Source organism: Wolffia australiana, chromosome 1 (assembly GCF_029677425.1).
Source record: "Wolffia australiana isolate 7733 chromosome 1, ASM2967742v1".
Classification (NCBI taxonomy): Eukaryota; Viridiplantae; Streptophyta; class Magnoliopsida; order Alismatales; family Araceae; genus Wolffia; species Wolffia australiana.
The window spans coordinates 2,926,782-2,942,295 of record NC_135835.1 but is presented as its reverse complement, the minus strand read 5'-3'; the positions used below and the strand labels follow the sequence as shown (position 1 = coordinate 2,942,295).

Below are 15,514 nucleotides of genomic sequence, written 5' to 3'. Positions count from 1 at the left end.
TTTAATTCTTTCTAATGGTTAAAGTTATTTATTCCATCTGAAGATCACTTTATTTAATTAAAAGAGCATCATTTTATGTAAAATAAAAGTCCATTTTCTGCATGTTTTGTTCATACCTTTTTCAAAAAAACTGGGGTTTCATTTTTGGGATCTATATATTGTTTTTCATTGTCATAATTTTTCAGGAATTTCCAACCATTTTAATAACCCCTTTGTTTATGTGGATACACTTCTATTTCATTCTCCACCTTGAGAAGGATTTTACATCATCATTTTTCCAGAAAGTCTTGTGGCATATCTTATTAAGTTGTCTATATTGAGAGTAAGCTATTTAAGAAAAAAGTATCTCTCTTTTTCACTCTCTCTCTATATATCTATCTCTATCTCCCTCTCTCTCACTCTCTTTCCATCTATCTGTCTCTCTATCTCTCCATCTCTCTGTATCTCTCTATCTATATTTCTCTCTATCTCTTTATCTCTCTTAATGATATTGGACACTTTTTCAAAGAAGAAAATGATCCTAATTTTAAATACAACTCCAGAGCGAAAAGTCGCTTCATCTGATATGGGGATTTAGGAGGCTAAAAGAATTTTAACCTTCAGAATATACAGATTACCAGTCTAACTGTCCTTCAGTTTTTTCATAAATATAATAGATTAGTGACTTTTTGTGTTTGTCCCGATTAAGGTAGACTCAGTGTTTGATCTGTGAGGGGTTCATTATTCCTTTGTAAATGGCCCCATTATGTGTACCTCATTCTGCAGCCCATTATATAAGGGTTACACGGGCACAGAAAGAAGAGTAAAACAGTTTTTTTTCATCTGTGTCTCCAGCCCTCCACCTGTCTGTAAAACAGGATGGCACTTCTGTGCATGAAAAGTGGGGGTGAAGTTTTTTTATGCATTGCTGCGGCATAGGAAGAATCAACTAGGAATATGAGTGAAGATTATTGAGGCAGAGCAGATAGCAGATGGATATCCTATAATTGATTTACTGTCACTGAAAAGACAGTCTTTTATGGAACTTGAAATATTTTTGCTAGGCAAAAAATTGTGAAAATTATTAAATTTTGTGATATTATACCTATCTGCAGCACTGTGACAAAGGCATGTTGACGATGCTCTGAAAATGCTACCTGACTTTATGGAAATGAAAAAATTTAGATGCTTAGGATCATGGCGCAGACTGCTGAAGAGAAAACTTTAGTGTTTGTGGAAGGTTCTGTTGCCTAAAACTAAAAATACTTCATACACCCTCTAATAGTATATTCAGTATATACATTCTTGGTCTCCCTACTCAAAAGTCCCTTTAAGGGCTCCGTAGGTTGCAAAGATTCATAGAGAAACGTCAAGATACCCTGTGAAAGTGCTATGTAAATTTACACGAGTAGAGACAGAAATGAGATAAGACTTCATCAGAAGTGAATACAATCAGACACCAAGTCCTGCAACAGATCATCCACCATTATCCGCTCCACATCTCTGCCAATTGAATCAACATCCTCCACCAGATCCAACCACATGGGATCCTCCAAGAACGCAACCCGACTCGAAGAAATCGCTTCTCCTCGTCGCCTGCACAGCATCTCCCACGCCTCCTCCGTGAGATTCCTGCGCCCGTAGAACGGTCTGTTGTTCTTCACCCACGGCCGAAGCTCCATGTTCATGGTGAGAAGATCTGCAAGAACTCCATTAAACATGTCGAAGAGGAGCTTCCTCTCTGACTTTCCTCGGGAAGAATCATCGCTGGAGCGCATCTTCTCAAGCTTGTGGAACACTTTTGGGCAGATGGGCGCCTCGGGGGCGAAGAACCTGCAGAAAAGCTCGTCCCAATCATTCCGGCGGAATCCTGCTTCCGCAAGAACTTCGATCAAGTACGTGAATTCCGCCTCTGGTTCCAGCTCTTGCTCTGGTTCTTTGTCATCATCTTCATCGCTTAACGTCACTCCGCTTTCATCGGCACCCACAGACTCGAGTTTGAGAAGTTGGAGCTTCAGTCGGAGCTCTAAGGAAGAAAATAATCATTATTAGATGAGACAGCAGCAAAAGAAGGGACTATGATTGGGAGTCAAACCTTGAAGATCAGCGCTGAGTTTTTCGAAACTTTCCGGCGGCTCAAGGACAGAGATGGGGCTGGGCTGGTCAGCCTCCTCTGTCATCGCCACGGCTTCCTAATCCAGAAAAACAAGTATAAGAAAAATGGAAACTTCAATTTTACTAACAAAAACTGCAAGAGGGAAAATAAAAAAACAAATATGAACCTTTTCAGGGGCCTCCAAGTTAGGGTCCAAGGCACAGTATTTTTCAACCGCAGGCGAACTGGAGTAAGATCTTGATGAGCAAGACTTCAACGTGGTGAAATCATTACCGTCCGATGTAGTTAAAGATTTTGAATTCCCACTCGAGGCAGATGAAACAGGAACAGAACTGTTATTCCCTGAGACCCTCTCCGGAGACGGAGAAGAAGGTATTGACAATCTGACTGGGACAGGCGAATCTTGAATGTCCACATCCGAGAAGGCAAGCATTTCACCCAACGTGCTGCAGCCAGCTGAAGATAGAGAGTCCCGCTCTTTATGAGCCATAGTCCACCTCTCAGAGAGACGTCGCTTGGCATCTCTGGTTGATATCGTCCGCCTCATGTGCCTGGTCACTTGTTTCGCAATCTCTCCAGAACGCTTTGTTTTATGGGTTAGTTCACCATCACTGAGTTCGTATAGCGCCTCCCGTCTTCCAGACCTCCTCCTCTCTCGAATTCGTCTGCTTCCTGCAAATTGATGGTCTTCTGAAGCCCCAGAAGAGTCCGCTGAATCCTTGTCCACCCTATAAATGCTCGGCTTCAAGACAACAATTCGGGAAGGAACAGACTCCAAGTCCACACTAGGGTCAATAGCATTCTGCCATGTGGCATTTTTTGTCGCCGCCATCTCGGACATGAAGATACTTGAAGACTTCAAAATAGTGATTCTTGCTTCGGGGGCAGGTCGAGACGGCTTGAGATCTTTTAGTAGAGTCTTGAAACGGGTGTTGGGTTCCTCGAGAAATTTCAGAAGAAGATCTTTCCTTGAATGGAGAAGATCCAAGGCTTCGCCAAATTTCTGTGATTTTTTAAGCTCCTCGTTTGTTGAGAGCCGCTTTGCATCCATGAAAGCCCGTTCAATGATACCCACTTCATCATCTCTTTGCAGTGCAACATGGCTCTGCTTCTCAGCATCTTTTGTTTGAAGGACTTCAAAAACGTCCTTAAACTCTCCACTCTTTTCTGATGAGGAGTCCTTTTGTTGTGTTTTACTGGGCTCTGGAGCGGGAAGCGGATCAAGGCCCATTAACTTTGCTATTAAGTTTGATGAACGGCGACGGGGTAAGGCTTGTTTCGAGATCTCTTCGTTCGTCGGAGACTCAGGAAGAGAGGGAGTGGACCTTTTTCCGGGGGGCCTTTGATGGTTAGAAGTAGACTGCATCAAAAAGTTCACTTAAAATCAGATTTCGGCATTTTTCATAGATAATGAATAATACACGTTTGATTGATGGATATCTAAATTTCCGACTCTCACTTAGTTTATGGAGATGATTATGCGAATAAAAAGAATAGAAGCAACAAATAAAAATAAAAAGGCTACCTTTTTGGGATGAGAAGGGATTCCATCTCGGCTACATGGCTTCATCTTAGAGGTAGCTTGTCCCGTTAAATGAATGCTTCCTACAGATGAACGCATTCACTTTTTGTAAATAATGTAAATAAGCAAGAATGAAAGGAAAATGGAGAAATGTTGACAATGTAACCACAGAAGATAATGATTACGCTTGGTTTGGACTTGATGCGAAACACTATACGAACGACTAACCACATCCACCCACGCAGGAGCATAATCAACGAGACCCCTTAGAAAAAGTAAATCCATCTAAGTTTGAAAGGAAGATGATAATAGCCCCTAACCCTAATGGCACGAGTCGTTTGATCATACTGGAGACTGCTTTTAAATGGCTATTGAAGGCACGATGATCAGATGACATAAAAAAATAATCCTTCACATTTTAGAAGATGAGGTCAAATTATGATTTTACTTTGAATCATCAAGTATTGAATAAAAAATAACTATTCCATAGATAAGGAAGCCGAACGAGAGGTACAACAGCGACGTAGAAAAGACTATGAAAAGAGGAAAACTACGCTGATTGACCATAAAATGGAGAAACATAAAATACATCTGAACAAAGAGTTAGCAATCAACCAAGCGTCCAATGAAAAACAAAGAATAAACAACTCGCCGTCGGAATCCAAGATTCCAAATTTCCGCTTTCGCTCCACAAAAAAAAAAAATAAACACCGCAGCATAAGAAACAAATCAATGGAAATAGGGTTCCGGCCAGCCCAATCGAGATACAATAAAACCACGCAATGCGGTCGCCTCATGAGCAGATGAGACGCAAAATCGATAACACAATAAATCGCAAGCATCAGAAGAAAAGGAAAACCCGATGAAGAGAAAAGAGAGAAGGAAAAGATACTGGGAAACGGAGAATAGGAGAAAAAACCCACCATGGAAACTCAGAATAAGAGACTGATGAAAACTCAGAAAGCCAAGTATTTGAGAAAAAAAACCCACCACGGAAGAGAAAAAGAAAAAAAGCAAAGTTCATCGGAAGAAAAGTAAATAAATCTCCCAAAACCTACCTTTTCCGCCAACTCTGTCGGCAGACACCAGATGAGATTCCGCCATCGCGCAAGTTGAGCCCCCGCCTCCCCTACGATACAAAACTGTCTTCTGCATCTTGAAAAGAGAACGATCTATGCAAAGAAATCCCCTTTCTCCAAGGTATCTACACACAGTACACGCTACCCTCCGCCATGAGAGGCGAGAAAACCCTAGCAAGCTCCTGACATCGCCAGCAAACCCACCGCAAACGGACGCGACAGCAACTGTAGGAGTTCTACAGGCGCGCGACGGCAAACAGTAGTGAGAGAAAGGTGGGCATAATAAATGCGTGGGTGAGACAGATAACGCGGGCCCCCTCCGTTTTTTGAACTTCACCCACGTCTGATGACGTTCAGAAACGGAACGGACGACGGAAAGCTCTCGCCTTTCCGCATAAGAATCAAGTTCGTATCTCAGAATCACGAAAATATGAACGAAAAAGAACTGTTCTTTTCATTTAAGTTCGAAGTAGATGAATCTTCTCGTGAATCTGATTCAGATTCCTCATGGGTCAGCGTGGAATTGAAGAAAAGGCACCCGAGTATCAAAATTGATCTAGACCCAAGATTAGGAACGATACGTCTCGAATTCGAGAATACTACACCACGAAGAAAGTGAGAAGAAAATTTGGAAAAATGTAAATCTACGTTTACAGAGAACGGAAAGATGAATCTTCTCGTGAATCTGATTCAGATTCCTCATGGGTCAGCGTGGAATTGAAGAAAAGGCACCCGAGTATCAAAATTGATCTAGACCCAAGATTAGGAACGATACGTCTCGAATTCGAGAATACTACACCACGAAGAAAGTGAGAAGAAAATTTGGAAAAATGTAAATCTACGTTTACAGAGAACGGAAAGATGAATCTTCTCGTGAATCTGATTCAGATTCCTCATGGGTCAGCGTGGAATTGAAGAAAAGGCACCCGAGTATCAAAATTGATCTAGACCCAAGATTAGGAACGATACGTCTCGAATTCGAGAATACTACACCACGAAGAAAGTGAGAAGAAAATTTGGAAAAATGTAAATCTACGTTTACAGAGAACGGAAAGATGAATCTTCTCGTGAATCTGATTCAGATTCCTCATGGGTCAGCGTGGAATTGAAGAAAAGGCACCCGAGTATCAAAATTGATCTAGACCCAAGATTAGGAACGATACGTCTCGAATTCGAGAATACTACACCACGAAGAAAGTGAGAAAATTTGGAAAAATGTAAATCTACGTTTACAGAGAACGGAAAGATGAATCTTCTCGTGAATCTGATTCAGATTCCTCATGGGTCAGCGTGGAATTGAAGAAAAGGCACCCGAGTATCAAAATTGATCTAGACCCAAGATTAGGAACGATACGTCTCGAATTCGAGAATACTACACCACGAAGAAAGTGAGAAGAAAATTTGGAAAAATGTAAATCTACGTTTACAGAGAACGGAAAGATGAATCTTCTCGTGAATCTGATTCAGATTCCTCATGGGTCAGCGTGGAATTGAAGAAAAGGCACCGAGTATCAAAATTGATCTAGACCCAAGATTAGGAACGATACGTCTCGAATTCGAGAATACTACACCACGAAGAAAGTGAGAAGAAAATTTGGAAAAATGTAAATCTACGTTTACAGAGAACGGAAAGATGAATCTTCTCGTGAATCTGATTCAGATTCCTCATGGGTCAGCGTGGAATTGAAGAAAAGGCACCCGAGTATCAAAATTGATCTAGACCCAAGATTAGGAACGATACGTCTCGAATTCGAGAATACTACACCACGAAGAAAGTGAGAAGAAAATTTGGAAAAATGTAAATCTACGTTTACAGAGAACGGAAAGATGAATCTTCTCGTGAATCTGATTCAGATTCCTCATGGGTCAGCGTGGAATTGAAGAAAAGGCACCCGAGTATCAAAATTGATCTAGACCCAAGATTAGGAACGATACGTCTAGAATTCGAGAATACTACACCACGAAGAAAGTGAGAAGAAAATTTGGAAAAATGTAAATCTACGTTTACAGAGAACGGAAAGATGAATCTTCTCGTGAATCTGATTCAGATTCCTCATGGGTCAGCGTGGAATTGAAGAAAAGGCACCCGAGTATCAAAATTGGTATTGGTTGATCTAGAACCGGGACTGAGAACGATACATCTCAAATTCGAGAATCCTACACTACGAAGAAAGTAAAAACAAATTTGGAAAAATGTAAATCTACGCTTACAGATAACGGAAAGATGAAGTATTTTCCTGGCTTCGATCGATGGGTATTCACCGACTCAGCGAAGCGCTTCTCTTATTTTCTTCAATTTGGGAGAAAACTTTCATGGCGACCATGTTCTCATCAAAGTACTGAGAATAAGGATGCTCTTTCGGGACGAGCTGCCGATACTTCTGGAATTGCTTCTCCGCTTCGTCGTTCTTGTCCAGCATGGAGTACACGATGCCCTGACAAAGGTAAGGGCGGAAATCCCTCGGTTCTTCCTTGACCAGATCATTGTAAACCTTGAGAGCTTCATCGTAATTTCCCTGAACAATATTCACCTGGGCAACGAGCAGCTTGAAATCTCTCAAACAATCGTTGTTCTTCGTGTTCTTGCAGAGCTCCATGGCCCCTCTAATCCGATCAAGAACGCCTTCGAGATCTGACTCAGCCTCGGAATTCCAGGCCGCCATTACCAGGCCATGGTAAGCCTCCACGAGCATTGGGTCTTTCTGCAGCATTGCCTCAAACCCTAATTTCGCTGTTTCTGTGTCGCCTTCATAGATCTGGAGATGGGATTTGAGAAGAGGGAGATCCTTGTGATCGTTCTCCAGGTCGATTAATCGGTCCACGATGGCAATCGCCTCGGGGGTCTTCTGCGCGGCAATCTTCAGCTCCATCAAGGATCTGAGTGCCTTAACATCATCCGGATTAGATTCCAAATAATCCTCCAGAATCTTCATCTTTTCTTCCTCCGGAAGGCTCTCCAGATCAGGTAACGGAGAAGAAAGAGTCTCCGATCGGGCCGATTGGGGCGAGGAGGGGACAATCGCGAGGACGACGGGAGGTCTGCACAGGCCAGCGATGAACAAGGCTGCGCCGGCCACCACCGCGATGCAAGCAGGTTTCACCAACGAGGAGAAATTCGACAGCAGAGAATCGTCCCGAGCATCGATTCTTGGAGTAGAAATTGAGGCTCGGATGGAAATCTGATTTCGCGACGGACGAAGAACACGAATCGGCTTCGCGAACGAAGGCGGAGACGAGCGAGAGAGGAAAGGAACCGAAGAACAGCGAACGCGGGCGTGGGAGACGCCATTAAAAGCTTCCATCTTCGACAATTCTTCCTCCCGAGAAGCTCTTCCGATCGATTTCCACTGCTCTGGTCCGAATCTCGCAAAACCCTGGCAAGAACAGCGCTTTAAACCTCTCCGCGTGTTATCCTCTTCGCGGCGGCCCGATTTGTTAATGGGCCTAGCCCAAGGCCCATTAAATTTTAGCAGTTTGGTGTGGGAAGTGGCCGTGGCGCTTTAGACGTGGCGCGCCCTCCGCCGTACGATTGGACCGTTGAATCCCGCCGACAGTACGACAATTGTTGATTTTTATAATTTTGATTATTTGGAGGTCTGCTACTCCGGCAGATCCTTTTAACAAGGGGGTTTTGTTCAGAGAGAGTTTTCTAGAAGCTCAGAGACTAGCCGAGATTAAACGGTTCCGGAGAGGCATTCTACAACGGCCGAACTGACTATAAATAACGGATTCTGTTGCTGAACCTGGAATTTCTTCGCAGGGAGCTATGGCGGTAGAGATCTGCGTGAAAGCGGCTACTGGTGCTCCTGAAGTTCTTGGCGACTGTAAGGCTACTGTCACTGTTCTTCCTCTCCGATCCTCTTTGTTTGCAATCTGTCCGGAAATTCAACTTTTGGTATACGAAACCAGGTCCATTCTGCCAGAAAGTTCTCCTGACGCTCGAGGAGAAGAAAATTCCGTATGAGAAGAAGCTGATCGACTTCAGCGCGAAGCCTCAGTGGTATAATTTTACTATCTGTTTGTTTTTCCCCGTTTCATTTCCTTCAATGGTTGGATAGTTTGGTTGTATCAGTTCCAGAGTGAGTGATATTTGCGTTTGATTTCGGTCGAACAGGTTTCTGGAGATCAGTCCCGAGGGAAAGGTGCCTGCGATCAACTTTGGTGATGGCAAGTGGATTGTTGATTCTGATGTCATTACTCAGCTTATTGAAGAGAAGTTTCCTGAGCCGTCTCTTGTGACGCCGCCGGAGTGTGCATCCGTGTGCGTTGTCCTGTCCTTTACTCTGCATTTATATTGTCCTTACTGTGTCAATTTAAATCATGTTCCACATCTGCCTCCATAGATCTACTTCTGGGCTTTCTGCCTCTGAAACTTCGTATTAATGCATCATTTATATGCTTTTATTTTTTCTTCTATTCTTTCTTGTATGCTCTGTATCTTATTATTTTCACATCTTTCACATTCATTTTTTTTGTACAGGGAAATGTACTGATTGCAACATTTTTTACTTCTGATCTTACGCTTATTTTGTCTTATATCGCAATCAATAACGTATTGGAAAGACGATCCTGTGGAATTGGATTTCCGCGCACAGATTTCATTAATTACCTTTAAAAAAATATATCGGTTGGATCGTGTAATCATTCGGGTAGATCGGCAGAAATTGGTGGATATCTCCCTATTCCTAGATTGTGTCTCTGTTAAAATTTACTTGGGCTAATGCTCTATATATCGAAGTAGTCATACGCTGGTAACCAATTTCTTTTTCGTCTCTCTTAAAAATTACTTCTTTTTTGATATAACTCTCCCGTCAATTAGCTCCTTGATTGTAACATCGTAAACACTTAACCCGAGAAATATATATTCCATATTTCAGCTTATTTTTATCTTCTTTTAATCTTCTGACTTTTTCTTGACATTCCAGCGGTTCAAAACTGTTCTCATCATTCATCAATTTCCTAAAGAGCAACGATTCAAGCGACGAATCGGAGAAGACTTTAGTCGAGGAGCTACGAGCATTGGATGGCCACATCAAAGATAATGTACTTTCAACAATAATGCAACAACTCAGTATATGAATCTTTCGCAGATTTGTTATCCAAAATTTCTACCTTTCGTTTGAGGTTTCTTCTTCGTAAAATTTATTGATTGAGATTTAATTATTTGAGTTTACAGGGGCCCTACGTCAACCGCGCCAGTATCTCTGCTCTTGACCTCAATCTGGCGCCAAAACTGTACCATCTTCAAATTGTGCTCGAGCACTTCAAGAACTGGACCATTCCTGAGAATCTGACCCACCTGCGCGCTTACGTGGAGGCAAGTCTACATAAAATAAAAATATATAAACAAATTAAATATGTATACAAAATAAAATTATATTAGTCTGAATTTACCCTTTTTAGTCATTATTTACCTACCTTAGTCATATTCCTTATATTCACTAGTCAATAAAAATTAATTATCTCTAAAACCATTTTTCATGAGGCTTAATATATTCTTTAATTTAATTATGTTTCATGAACAGTGACTAACACCAATTCGGCCACATTTTCCTGTTTCAATTAATCACTTTCTCTAAAATCAATCCAAAGGTTGCGCCTTCGCTCCTAAAACCGCTCCTAAATTGCAGCTTCTCTTAGACCAAGAGTCGTTCAAGAGGACGAAGGCCGAGAGAGAGTACGTCATCGCCGGTTGGGCGCCGAAGGTGGAGGCTAGGCGCAGCTCTTCGACTCGGTCTCTCTCTCTCTCTCTCTCCCTCTCCGTTGACCATGGAGTGGGCGTTGACCTCTTCTCTCTTCCACTCTGGAGCGTTGACGTGGGCACTGGCCCAATCGAAATTCTGAATCTGCCCGGGACACGTGGCCTATACTGAGCGTCACATGAAAGTCACGTGGTCACCTACCTGCCCGTTCGCTGACGTGGCATTCCACGTCAACTGTCGGCTGTCATCCGCTGACGAGATATTGTCCACGTCGGCGGCCGGATTAGCACGGCAGACGTATCACGGAGATATTCCCACCTGGCGGCAGAAAATATCTCCCCAGAATGCGCAGACCCTAAGTGACTACATTATCACCTGTCAAGCCCAACTGTCACGTGCGACGGTACACAATAGGAGAGAGATGGGGAGAAGAGAGAGAGATGCGGTGTTCTTCGTGACAGTCTACGGAGTCCGAGGAGGAGTTGTTGGTGTGAGGATGTCACGCGCGTAAGCGTCGAAGAATTCTCTGTTCTCCTTCTCCAGCTCCCTCCAGACTGAACCCAGACAAGCTTCGACGTTAAACAGATGTAGAAAGATATATATTAGATATGGATGGATGGATGGATATAAATATATGGATGTGGAATGATGAATACGGATAGGTGGGTATTGAGAATGAAAGGAATGTAAGGAACTCATCGCAGACCTTCGTATTCTACTAGGATTGATGTGATTTGAGGTAGTAGGAGAGACCCACCAATTTTCTCATAACTAATGGGGAGAAGAGAGAGAGATGGATGATGGGATTTTGAGGGACTGACCGGTGGAAGTGATGATGGGTCGGATGTTTGCGCGCTTGTGAAGAACCTCCGCGCACTCTTCTCTGGTCATCCGAAGAAGGATGCACTCCTCTATCAAGTGCTGCACCTGCAAGAATTTACGATAATCAAGCATGACTTTACCTCATCTCTCTCTCTTCCCCATCTTACTTACCATACGGATGTAGGAAGCTGCGGCGTCGACCATGATGAGGAATCTCATGGGAGAGAGAAACCAGGGAGGAAAATATGAGCTTTAGAACGAGCAGGAGCAGTTATCAATGAGAAAATCTTAGAAATGGAGAAAGCAGCGGAGGGGGGTTCCCATAAATAATATAGATGGCGCAAGCTGATTGGTTGGAACGAGATTAGGAAGATTTCTGAAGCAACCTGGCGGAATTTTTCTTTCACCGGAGGAAGAAGACAGAGGGAGCCGTGCTCATTTATCTGGCGGATAAATAAAATTCTTGCGGAATTAAAATATTTGGGGTCTGGGTTGTTTGGTTCATGTCATGGAGAAGAAAAGGATGGCAGAGAAGCGGTCAAAGTTCTAAGAGGGGTTTGTCATTTCCATAGAGCTGGCGACACTGTACGCGTCAAGTCATGAAATTCCTGGCGGATATTGCACGAATTGACAGGCAGACAGCTAGGGAATTATTTTTATTTTTGGCGTTCTTTGTGATTCTGGGTTTTTTCCCCCTTAAATTTGACTCTTCTTGGTCTGGCAATCGCCCCCTGCCAATAATTGGTCAATCCACGTGAGCATTGCATCACTGCAGAAGACGAACTAGGTTTTCTCTGTTATTGACTGTTTCCTTTTTTCTCATACAAAAGTATCTTTCTTATTTTCTTGCATTCTCTGCTTTCATAGTAGTCAACTCATTGGATAGTAGTTTGTAGATGCACCATCCTACACAGCCCATGCTTTGCGCCTTCAGAATGTCTTGTCATTGTCATCTAGTGTTTGCCCAACCGATATCTGTCCGATATCCGATATCGGACAACCGATATCCGATATCGGGAATAAAACTGTTACGGTGCCTGATATCGGATATCGGATATCGAATATCGGTCGATATCCGTCTTTGAAGTGTGGACGGATATCGTGACGGATACCGAGATGTAGGGCGACGGATCTCGGATAACGGATATCGGTTGGAACCGATATCCGATATCAGTTCGATATCCGGATATTTGTTCCGAATTCGTTGCAATCCCATATTGTAGATTTCTAAAATGAAGGTTTCAAATCGGTCCAGCCGTTTCTTATATAAAGCCTTCTGTTAAGTTGTGTGCGCAAATGAATGCTTCATGTCACGTTCTTAGAGAATGCTCTGTATCTTATTATTTTCACATCTTTCACATTCATTTTTTTTGTACAGGGAAATGTACTGATTGCAACATTTTTTACTTCTGATCTTACGCTTATTTTGTCTTATATCGCAATCAATAACGTATTGGAAAGACGATCCTGTGGAATTGGATTTCCGCGCACAGATTTCATTAATTACCTTTAAAAAAATATATCGGTTGGATCGTGTAATCATTCGGGTAGATCGGCAGAAATTGGTGGATATCTCCCTATTCCTAGATTGTGTCTCTGTTAAAATTTACTTGGGCTAATGCTCTATATATCGAAGTAGTCATACGCTGGTAACCAATTTCTTTTTCGTCTCTCTTAAAAATTACTTCTTTTGATATAACTCTCCGTCAATTAGCTCCTTGATTGTAACATCGTAAACACTTAACCCGAGAAATATATATTCCATATTTCAGCTTATTTTTATCTTCTTTTAATCTTCTGACTTTTTCTTGACATTCCAGCGGTTCAAAACTGTTCTCATCATTCATCAATTTCCTAAAGAGCAACGATTCAAGCGACGAATCGGAGAAGACTTTAGTCGAGGAGCTACGAGCATTGGATGGCCACATCAAAGATAATGTACTTTCAACAATAATGCAACAACTCAGTATATGAATCTTTCGCAGATTTGTTATCCAAAATTTCTACCTTTCGTTTGAGGTTTCTTCTTCGTAAAATTTATTGATTGAGATTTAATTATTTGAGTTTACAGGGGCCCTACGTCAACCGCGCCAGTATCTCTGCTCTTGACCTCAATCTGGCGCCAAAACTGTACCATCTTCAAATTGTGCTCGAGCACTTCAAGAACTGGACCATTCCTGAGAATCTGACCCACCTGCGCGCTTACGTGGAGGCAAGTCTACATAAAATAAAAATATATAAACAAATTAAATATGTATACAAAATAAAATTATATTAGTCTGAATTTACCCGCTTTTTAGTCATTATTTACCTACCTTAGTCATATTCCCTTATATTCACTAGTCAATAAAAAATTAATTATCTCTAAAAACCATTTTTCATGAGGCTTAATATATTCTTTAATTTAATTATGTTTCATGAACAGTGACTAACACCAATTCGGCCACATTTTCCTGTTTCAATTAATCACTTTCTCTAAAATCACTCCAAAAGTTGCGCCTTCGCTCCTAAAACCGCTCCTAAATTGCAGCTTCTCTTCGACCAAGAGTCGTTCAAGAGGACGAAGGCCGAGAGAGACTACGTCATCGCCGGTTGGGCGCCGAAGGTGGAAGCTTGGCGCAGCTCTTAGACTCGATCTCTCTCTCTCTCTCTCTCCCTCTCCGTTGACCATGGACTGCGCGTTGACCTCTTCTCTCTCTTCCACTCTGGAGCGTTGACGTGGGCACTGGCCCAATCGAAATTCTGAATCTGCCCGGGACACGTGGCCTATACTGAGCGTCACATGAAAGTCACGTGGTCACCTACCCGTTCGCTGACGTGGCATTCCACGTCAACTGTCGGCTGTTATCCGCTGACGAGATATTGTCCACGTCGGCGGCCGGATTAGCACGGCAGACGTATCACGGAGATATTCCCACCTGGCGGCAGAAAATATCTCCCCAGAATGCGCAGACCCTAAGTGACTACATTATCACCTGTCAAGCCCAACTGTCACGTGCGACGGTACACAATAGGAGAGAGAGATGGGGAGAAGAGAGAGAGATGCGGTGTTCTTCGTGACAGTCTACGGAGTCCGAGGAGGAGTTGTTGGTGTGAGGATGTCACGCGCGTAAGCGTCGAAGAATTCTCTGTTCTCCTTCTCCAGCTCCCTCCAGACTGAACCCAGACAAGCTTCGACGTTAAACAGATGTAGAAAGATATATATTAGATATGGATGGATGGATGGATATAAATATATGGATGTGGAATGATGAATACGGATAGGTGGGTATTGAGAATGAAAGGAATGTAAGGAACTCATCGCAGACCTTCGTATTCTACTAGGATTGATGTGATTTGAGGTAGTAGGAGAGACCCACCAATTTTCTCATAACTAATGGGGAGAAGAGAGAGAGATGGATGATGGGATTTTGAGGGACTGACCGGTGGAAGTGATGATGGGTCGGATGTTTGCGCGCTTGTGAAGAACCTCCGCGCACTCTTCTCTGGTCATCCGAAGAAGGATGCACTCCTCTATCAAGTGCTGCACCTGCAAGAATTTACGATAATCAAGCATGACTTTACCTCATCTCTCTCTCTTCCCCATCTTACTTACCATACGGATGTAGGAAGCTGCGGCGTCGACCATGATGAGGAATCTCATGGGAGAGAGAAACCAGGGAGGAAAATATGAGCTTTAGAACGAGCAGGAGCAGTTATCAATGAGAAAATCTTAGAAATGGAGAAAGCAGCGGAGGGGGGTTCCCATAAATAATATAGATGGCGCAAGCTGATTGGTTGGAACGAGATTAGGAAGATTTCTGAAGCAACCTGGCGGAATTTTTCTTTCACCGGAGGAAGAAGACAGAGGGAGCCGTGCTCATTTATCTGGCGGATAAATAAAATTCTTGCGGAATTAAAATATTTGGGGTCTGGGTTGTTTGGTTCATGTCATGGAGAAGAAAAGGATGGCAGAGAAGCGGTCAAAGTTCTAAGAGGGGTTTGTCATTTCCATAGAGCTGGCGACACTGTACGCGTCCAAGTCATGAAATTCCTGGCGGATATTGCACGAATTGACAGGCAGACAGCTAGGGAATTATTTTTATTTTTTGGCGTTCTTTGTGATTCTGGGTTTTTTCCCCCTTAAATTTGACTCTTCTTGGTCTGGCAATCGCCCCCTGCCAATAATTGGTCAATCCACGTGAGCATTGCATCACTGCAGAAGACGAACTAGGTTTTCTCTGTTATTGACTGTTTCCTTTTTTTTCTCATACAAAAAGTATCTTTCTTATTTTCTTGCATTCTCTGCTTTCAT

At 42.7% G+C, this 15,514-nt stretch overlaps 5 protein-coding genes across 7 annotated transcripts; 1 reads left to right on the top strand and 4 right to left on the bottom strand.

Annotated features, from left to right (window-relative positions):
- Positions 1 to 1,338: 1,338 nt before the first annotated feature.
- On the bottom strand, positions 1,339 to 4,932 carry LOC144701641 (uncharacterized). Its single transcript, XM_078573364.1, has 5 exons — positions 4,676 to 4,932; positions 3,621 to 3,700; positions 2,262 to 3,455; positions 2,075 to 2,171; positions 1,339 to 2,005 (listed from the first exon to the last, which is right to left on the bottom strand). The coding sequence occupies exons 1-5, from the start codon at positions 4,770 to 4,772 to the stop codon at positions 1,416 to 1,418; spliced, it is 2,058 nt and encodes a 685-aa protein (XP_078429490.1). The 5' UTR covers positions 4,773 to 4,932; the 3' UTR covers positions 1,339 to 1,415.
- Positions 4,933 to 6,787: 1,855 nt separating this feature from the next.
- On the bottom strand, positions 6,788 to 8,080 carry LOC144701650 (protein SLOW GREEN 1, chloroplastic-like). The gene has a single exon (XM_078573372.1). It carries the CDS (start codon positions 7,996 to 7,998, stop codon positions 6,955 to 6,957), a length of 1,044 nt encoding a protein of 347 aa, XP_078429498.1. The 5' UTR covers positions 7,999 to 8,080; the 3' UTR covers positions 6,788 to 6,954.
- A 288-nt stretch (positions 8,081 to 8,368) lies between these two features.
- On the top strand, positions 8,369 to 13,960 carry DHAR2 (dehydroascorbate reductase 2). The gene is made up of 6 exons (XM_078573423.1): positions 8,369 to 8,520; positions 8,606 to 8,696; positions 8,811 to 8,957; positions 9,622 to 9,739; positions 9,873 to 10,013; positions 13,751 to 13,960. Exons 1-6 carry the CDS (start codon positions 8,463 to 8,465, stop codon positions 13,847 to 13,849), a joined length of 654 nt encoding a protein of 217 aa, XP_078429549.1. The 5' UTR covers positions 8,369 to 8,462; the 3' UTR covers positions 13,850 to 13,960.
- On the bottom strand, positions 10,794 to 11,561 carry LOC144701669 (uncharacterized). Of its 2 annotated transcripts, none has more exons than XM_078573412.1 (3): positions 11,392 to 11,547; positions 11,220 to 11,325; positions 10,794 to 10,952 (listed from the first exon to the last, which is right to left on the bottom strand). In XM_078573412.1, exons 1-3 carry the CDS (start codon positions 11,437 to 11,439, stop codon positions 10,861 to 10,863), a joined length of 246 nt encoding a protein of 81 aa, XP_078429538.1. In that variant the 5' UTR covers positions 11,440 to 11,547; the 3' UTR covers positions 10,794 to 10,860. The 2 variants fall into 2 exon arrangements, with proteins under 2 accessions (XP_078429538.1, XP_078429530.1); XM_078573404.1 differs by having other exon boundaries at positions 10,796 to 10,967; positions 11,392 to 11,561.
- Positions 13,961 to 14,171: 211 nt separating the features above from the next.
- LOC144701657 (uncharacterized) lies at positions 14,172 to 14,971 on the bottom strand. 2 transcript variants are annotated; one of them, XM_078573384.1, is made up of 3 exons: positions 14,816 to 14,971; positions 14,644 to 14,749; positions 14,172 to 14,391 (listed from the first exon to the last, which is right to left on the bottom strand). In XM_078573384.1, exons 1-3 carry the CDS (start codon positions 14,861 to 14,863, stop codon positions 14,285 to 14,287), a joined length of 261 nt encoding a protein of 86 aa, XP_078429510.1. In that variant the 5' UTR covers positions 14,864 to 14,971; the 3' UTR covers positions 14,172 to 14,284. The 2 variants fall into 2 exon arrangements, with proteins under 2 accessions (XP_078429510.1, XP_078429519.1); XM_078573393.1 differs by having other exon boundaries at positions 14,172 to 14,376.
- Between the last annotated feature and the right edge of the window lie 543 nt (positions 14,972 to 15,514).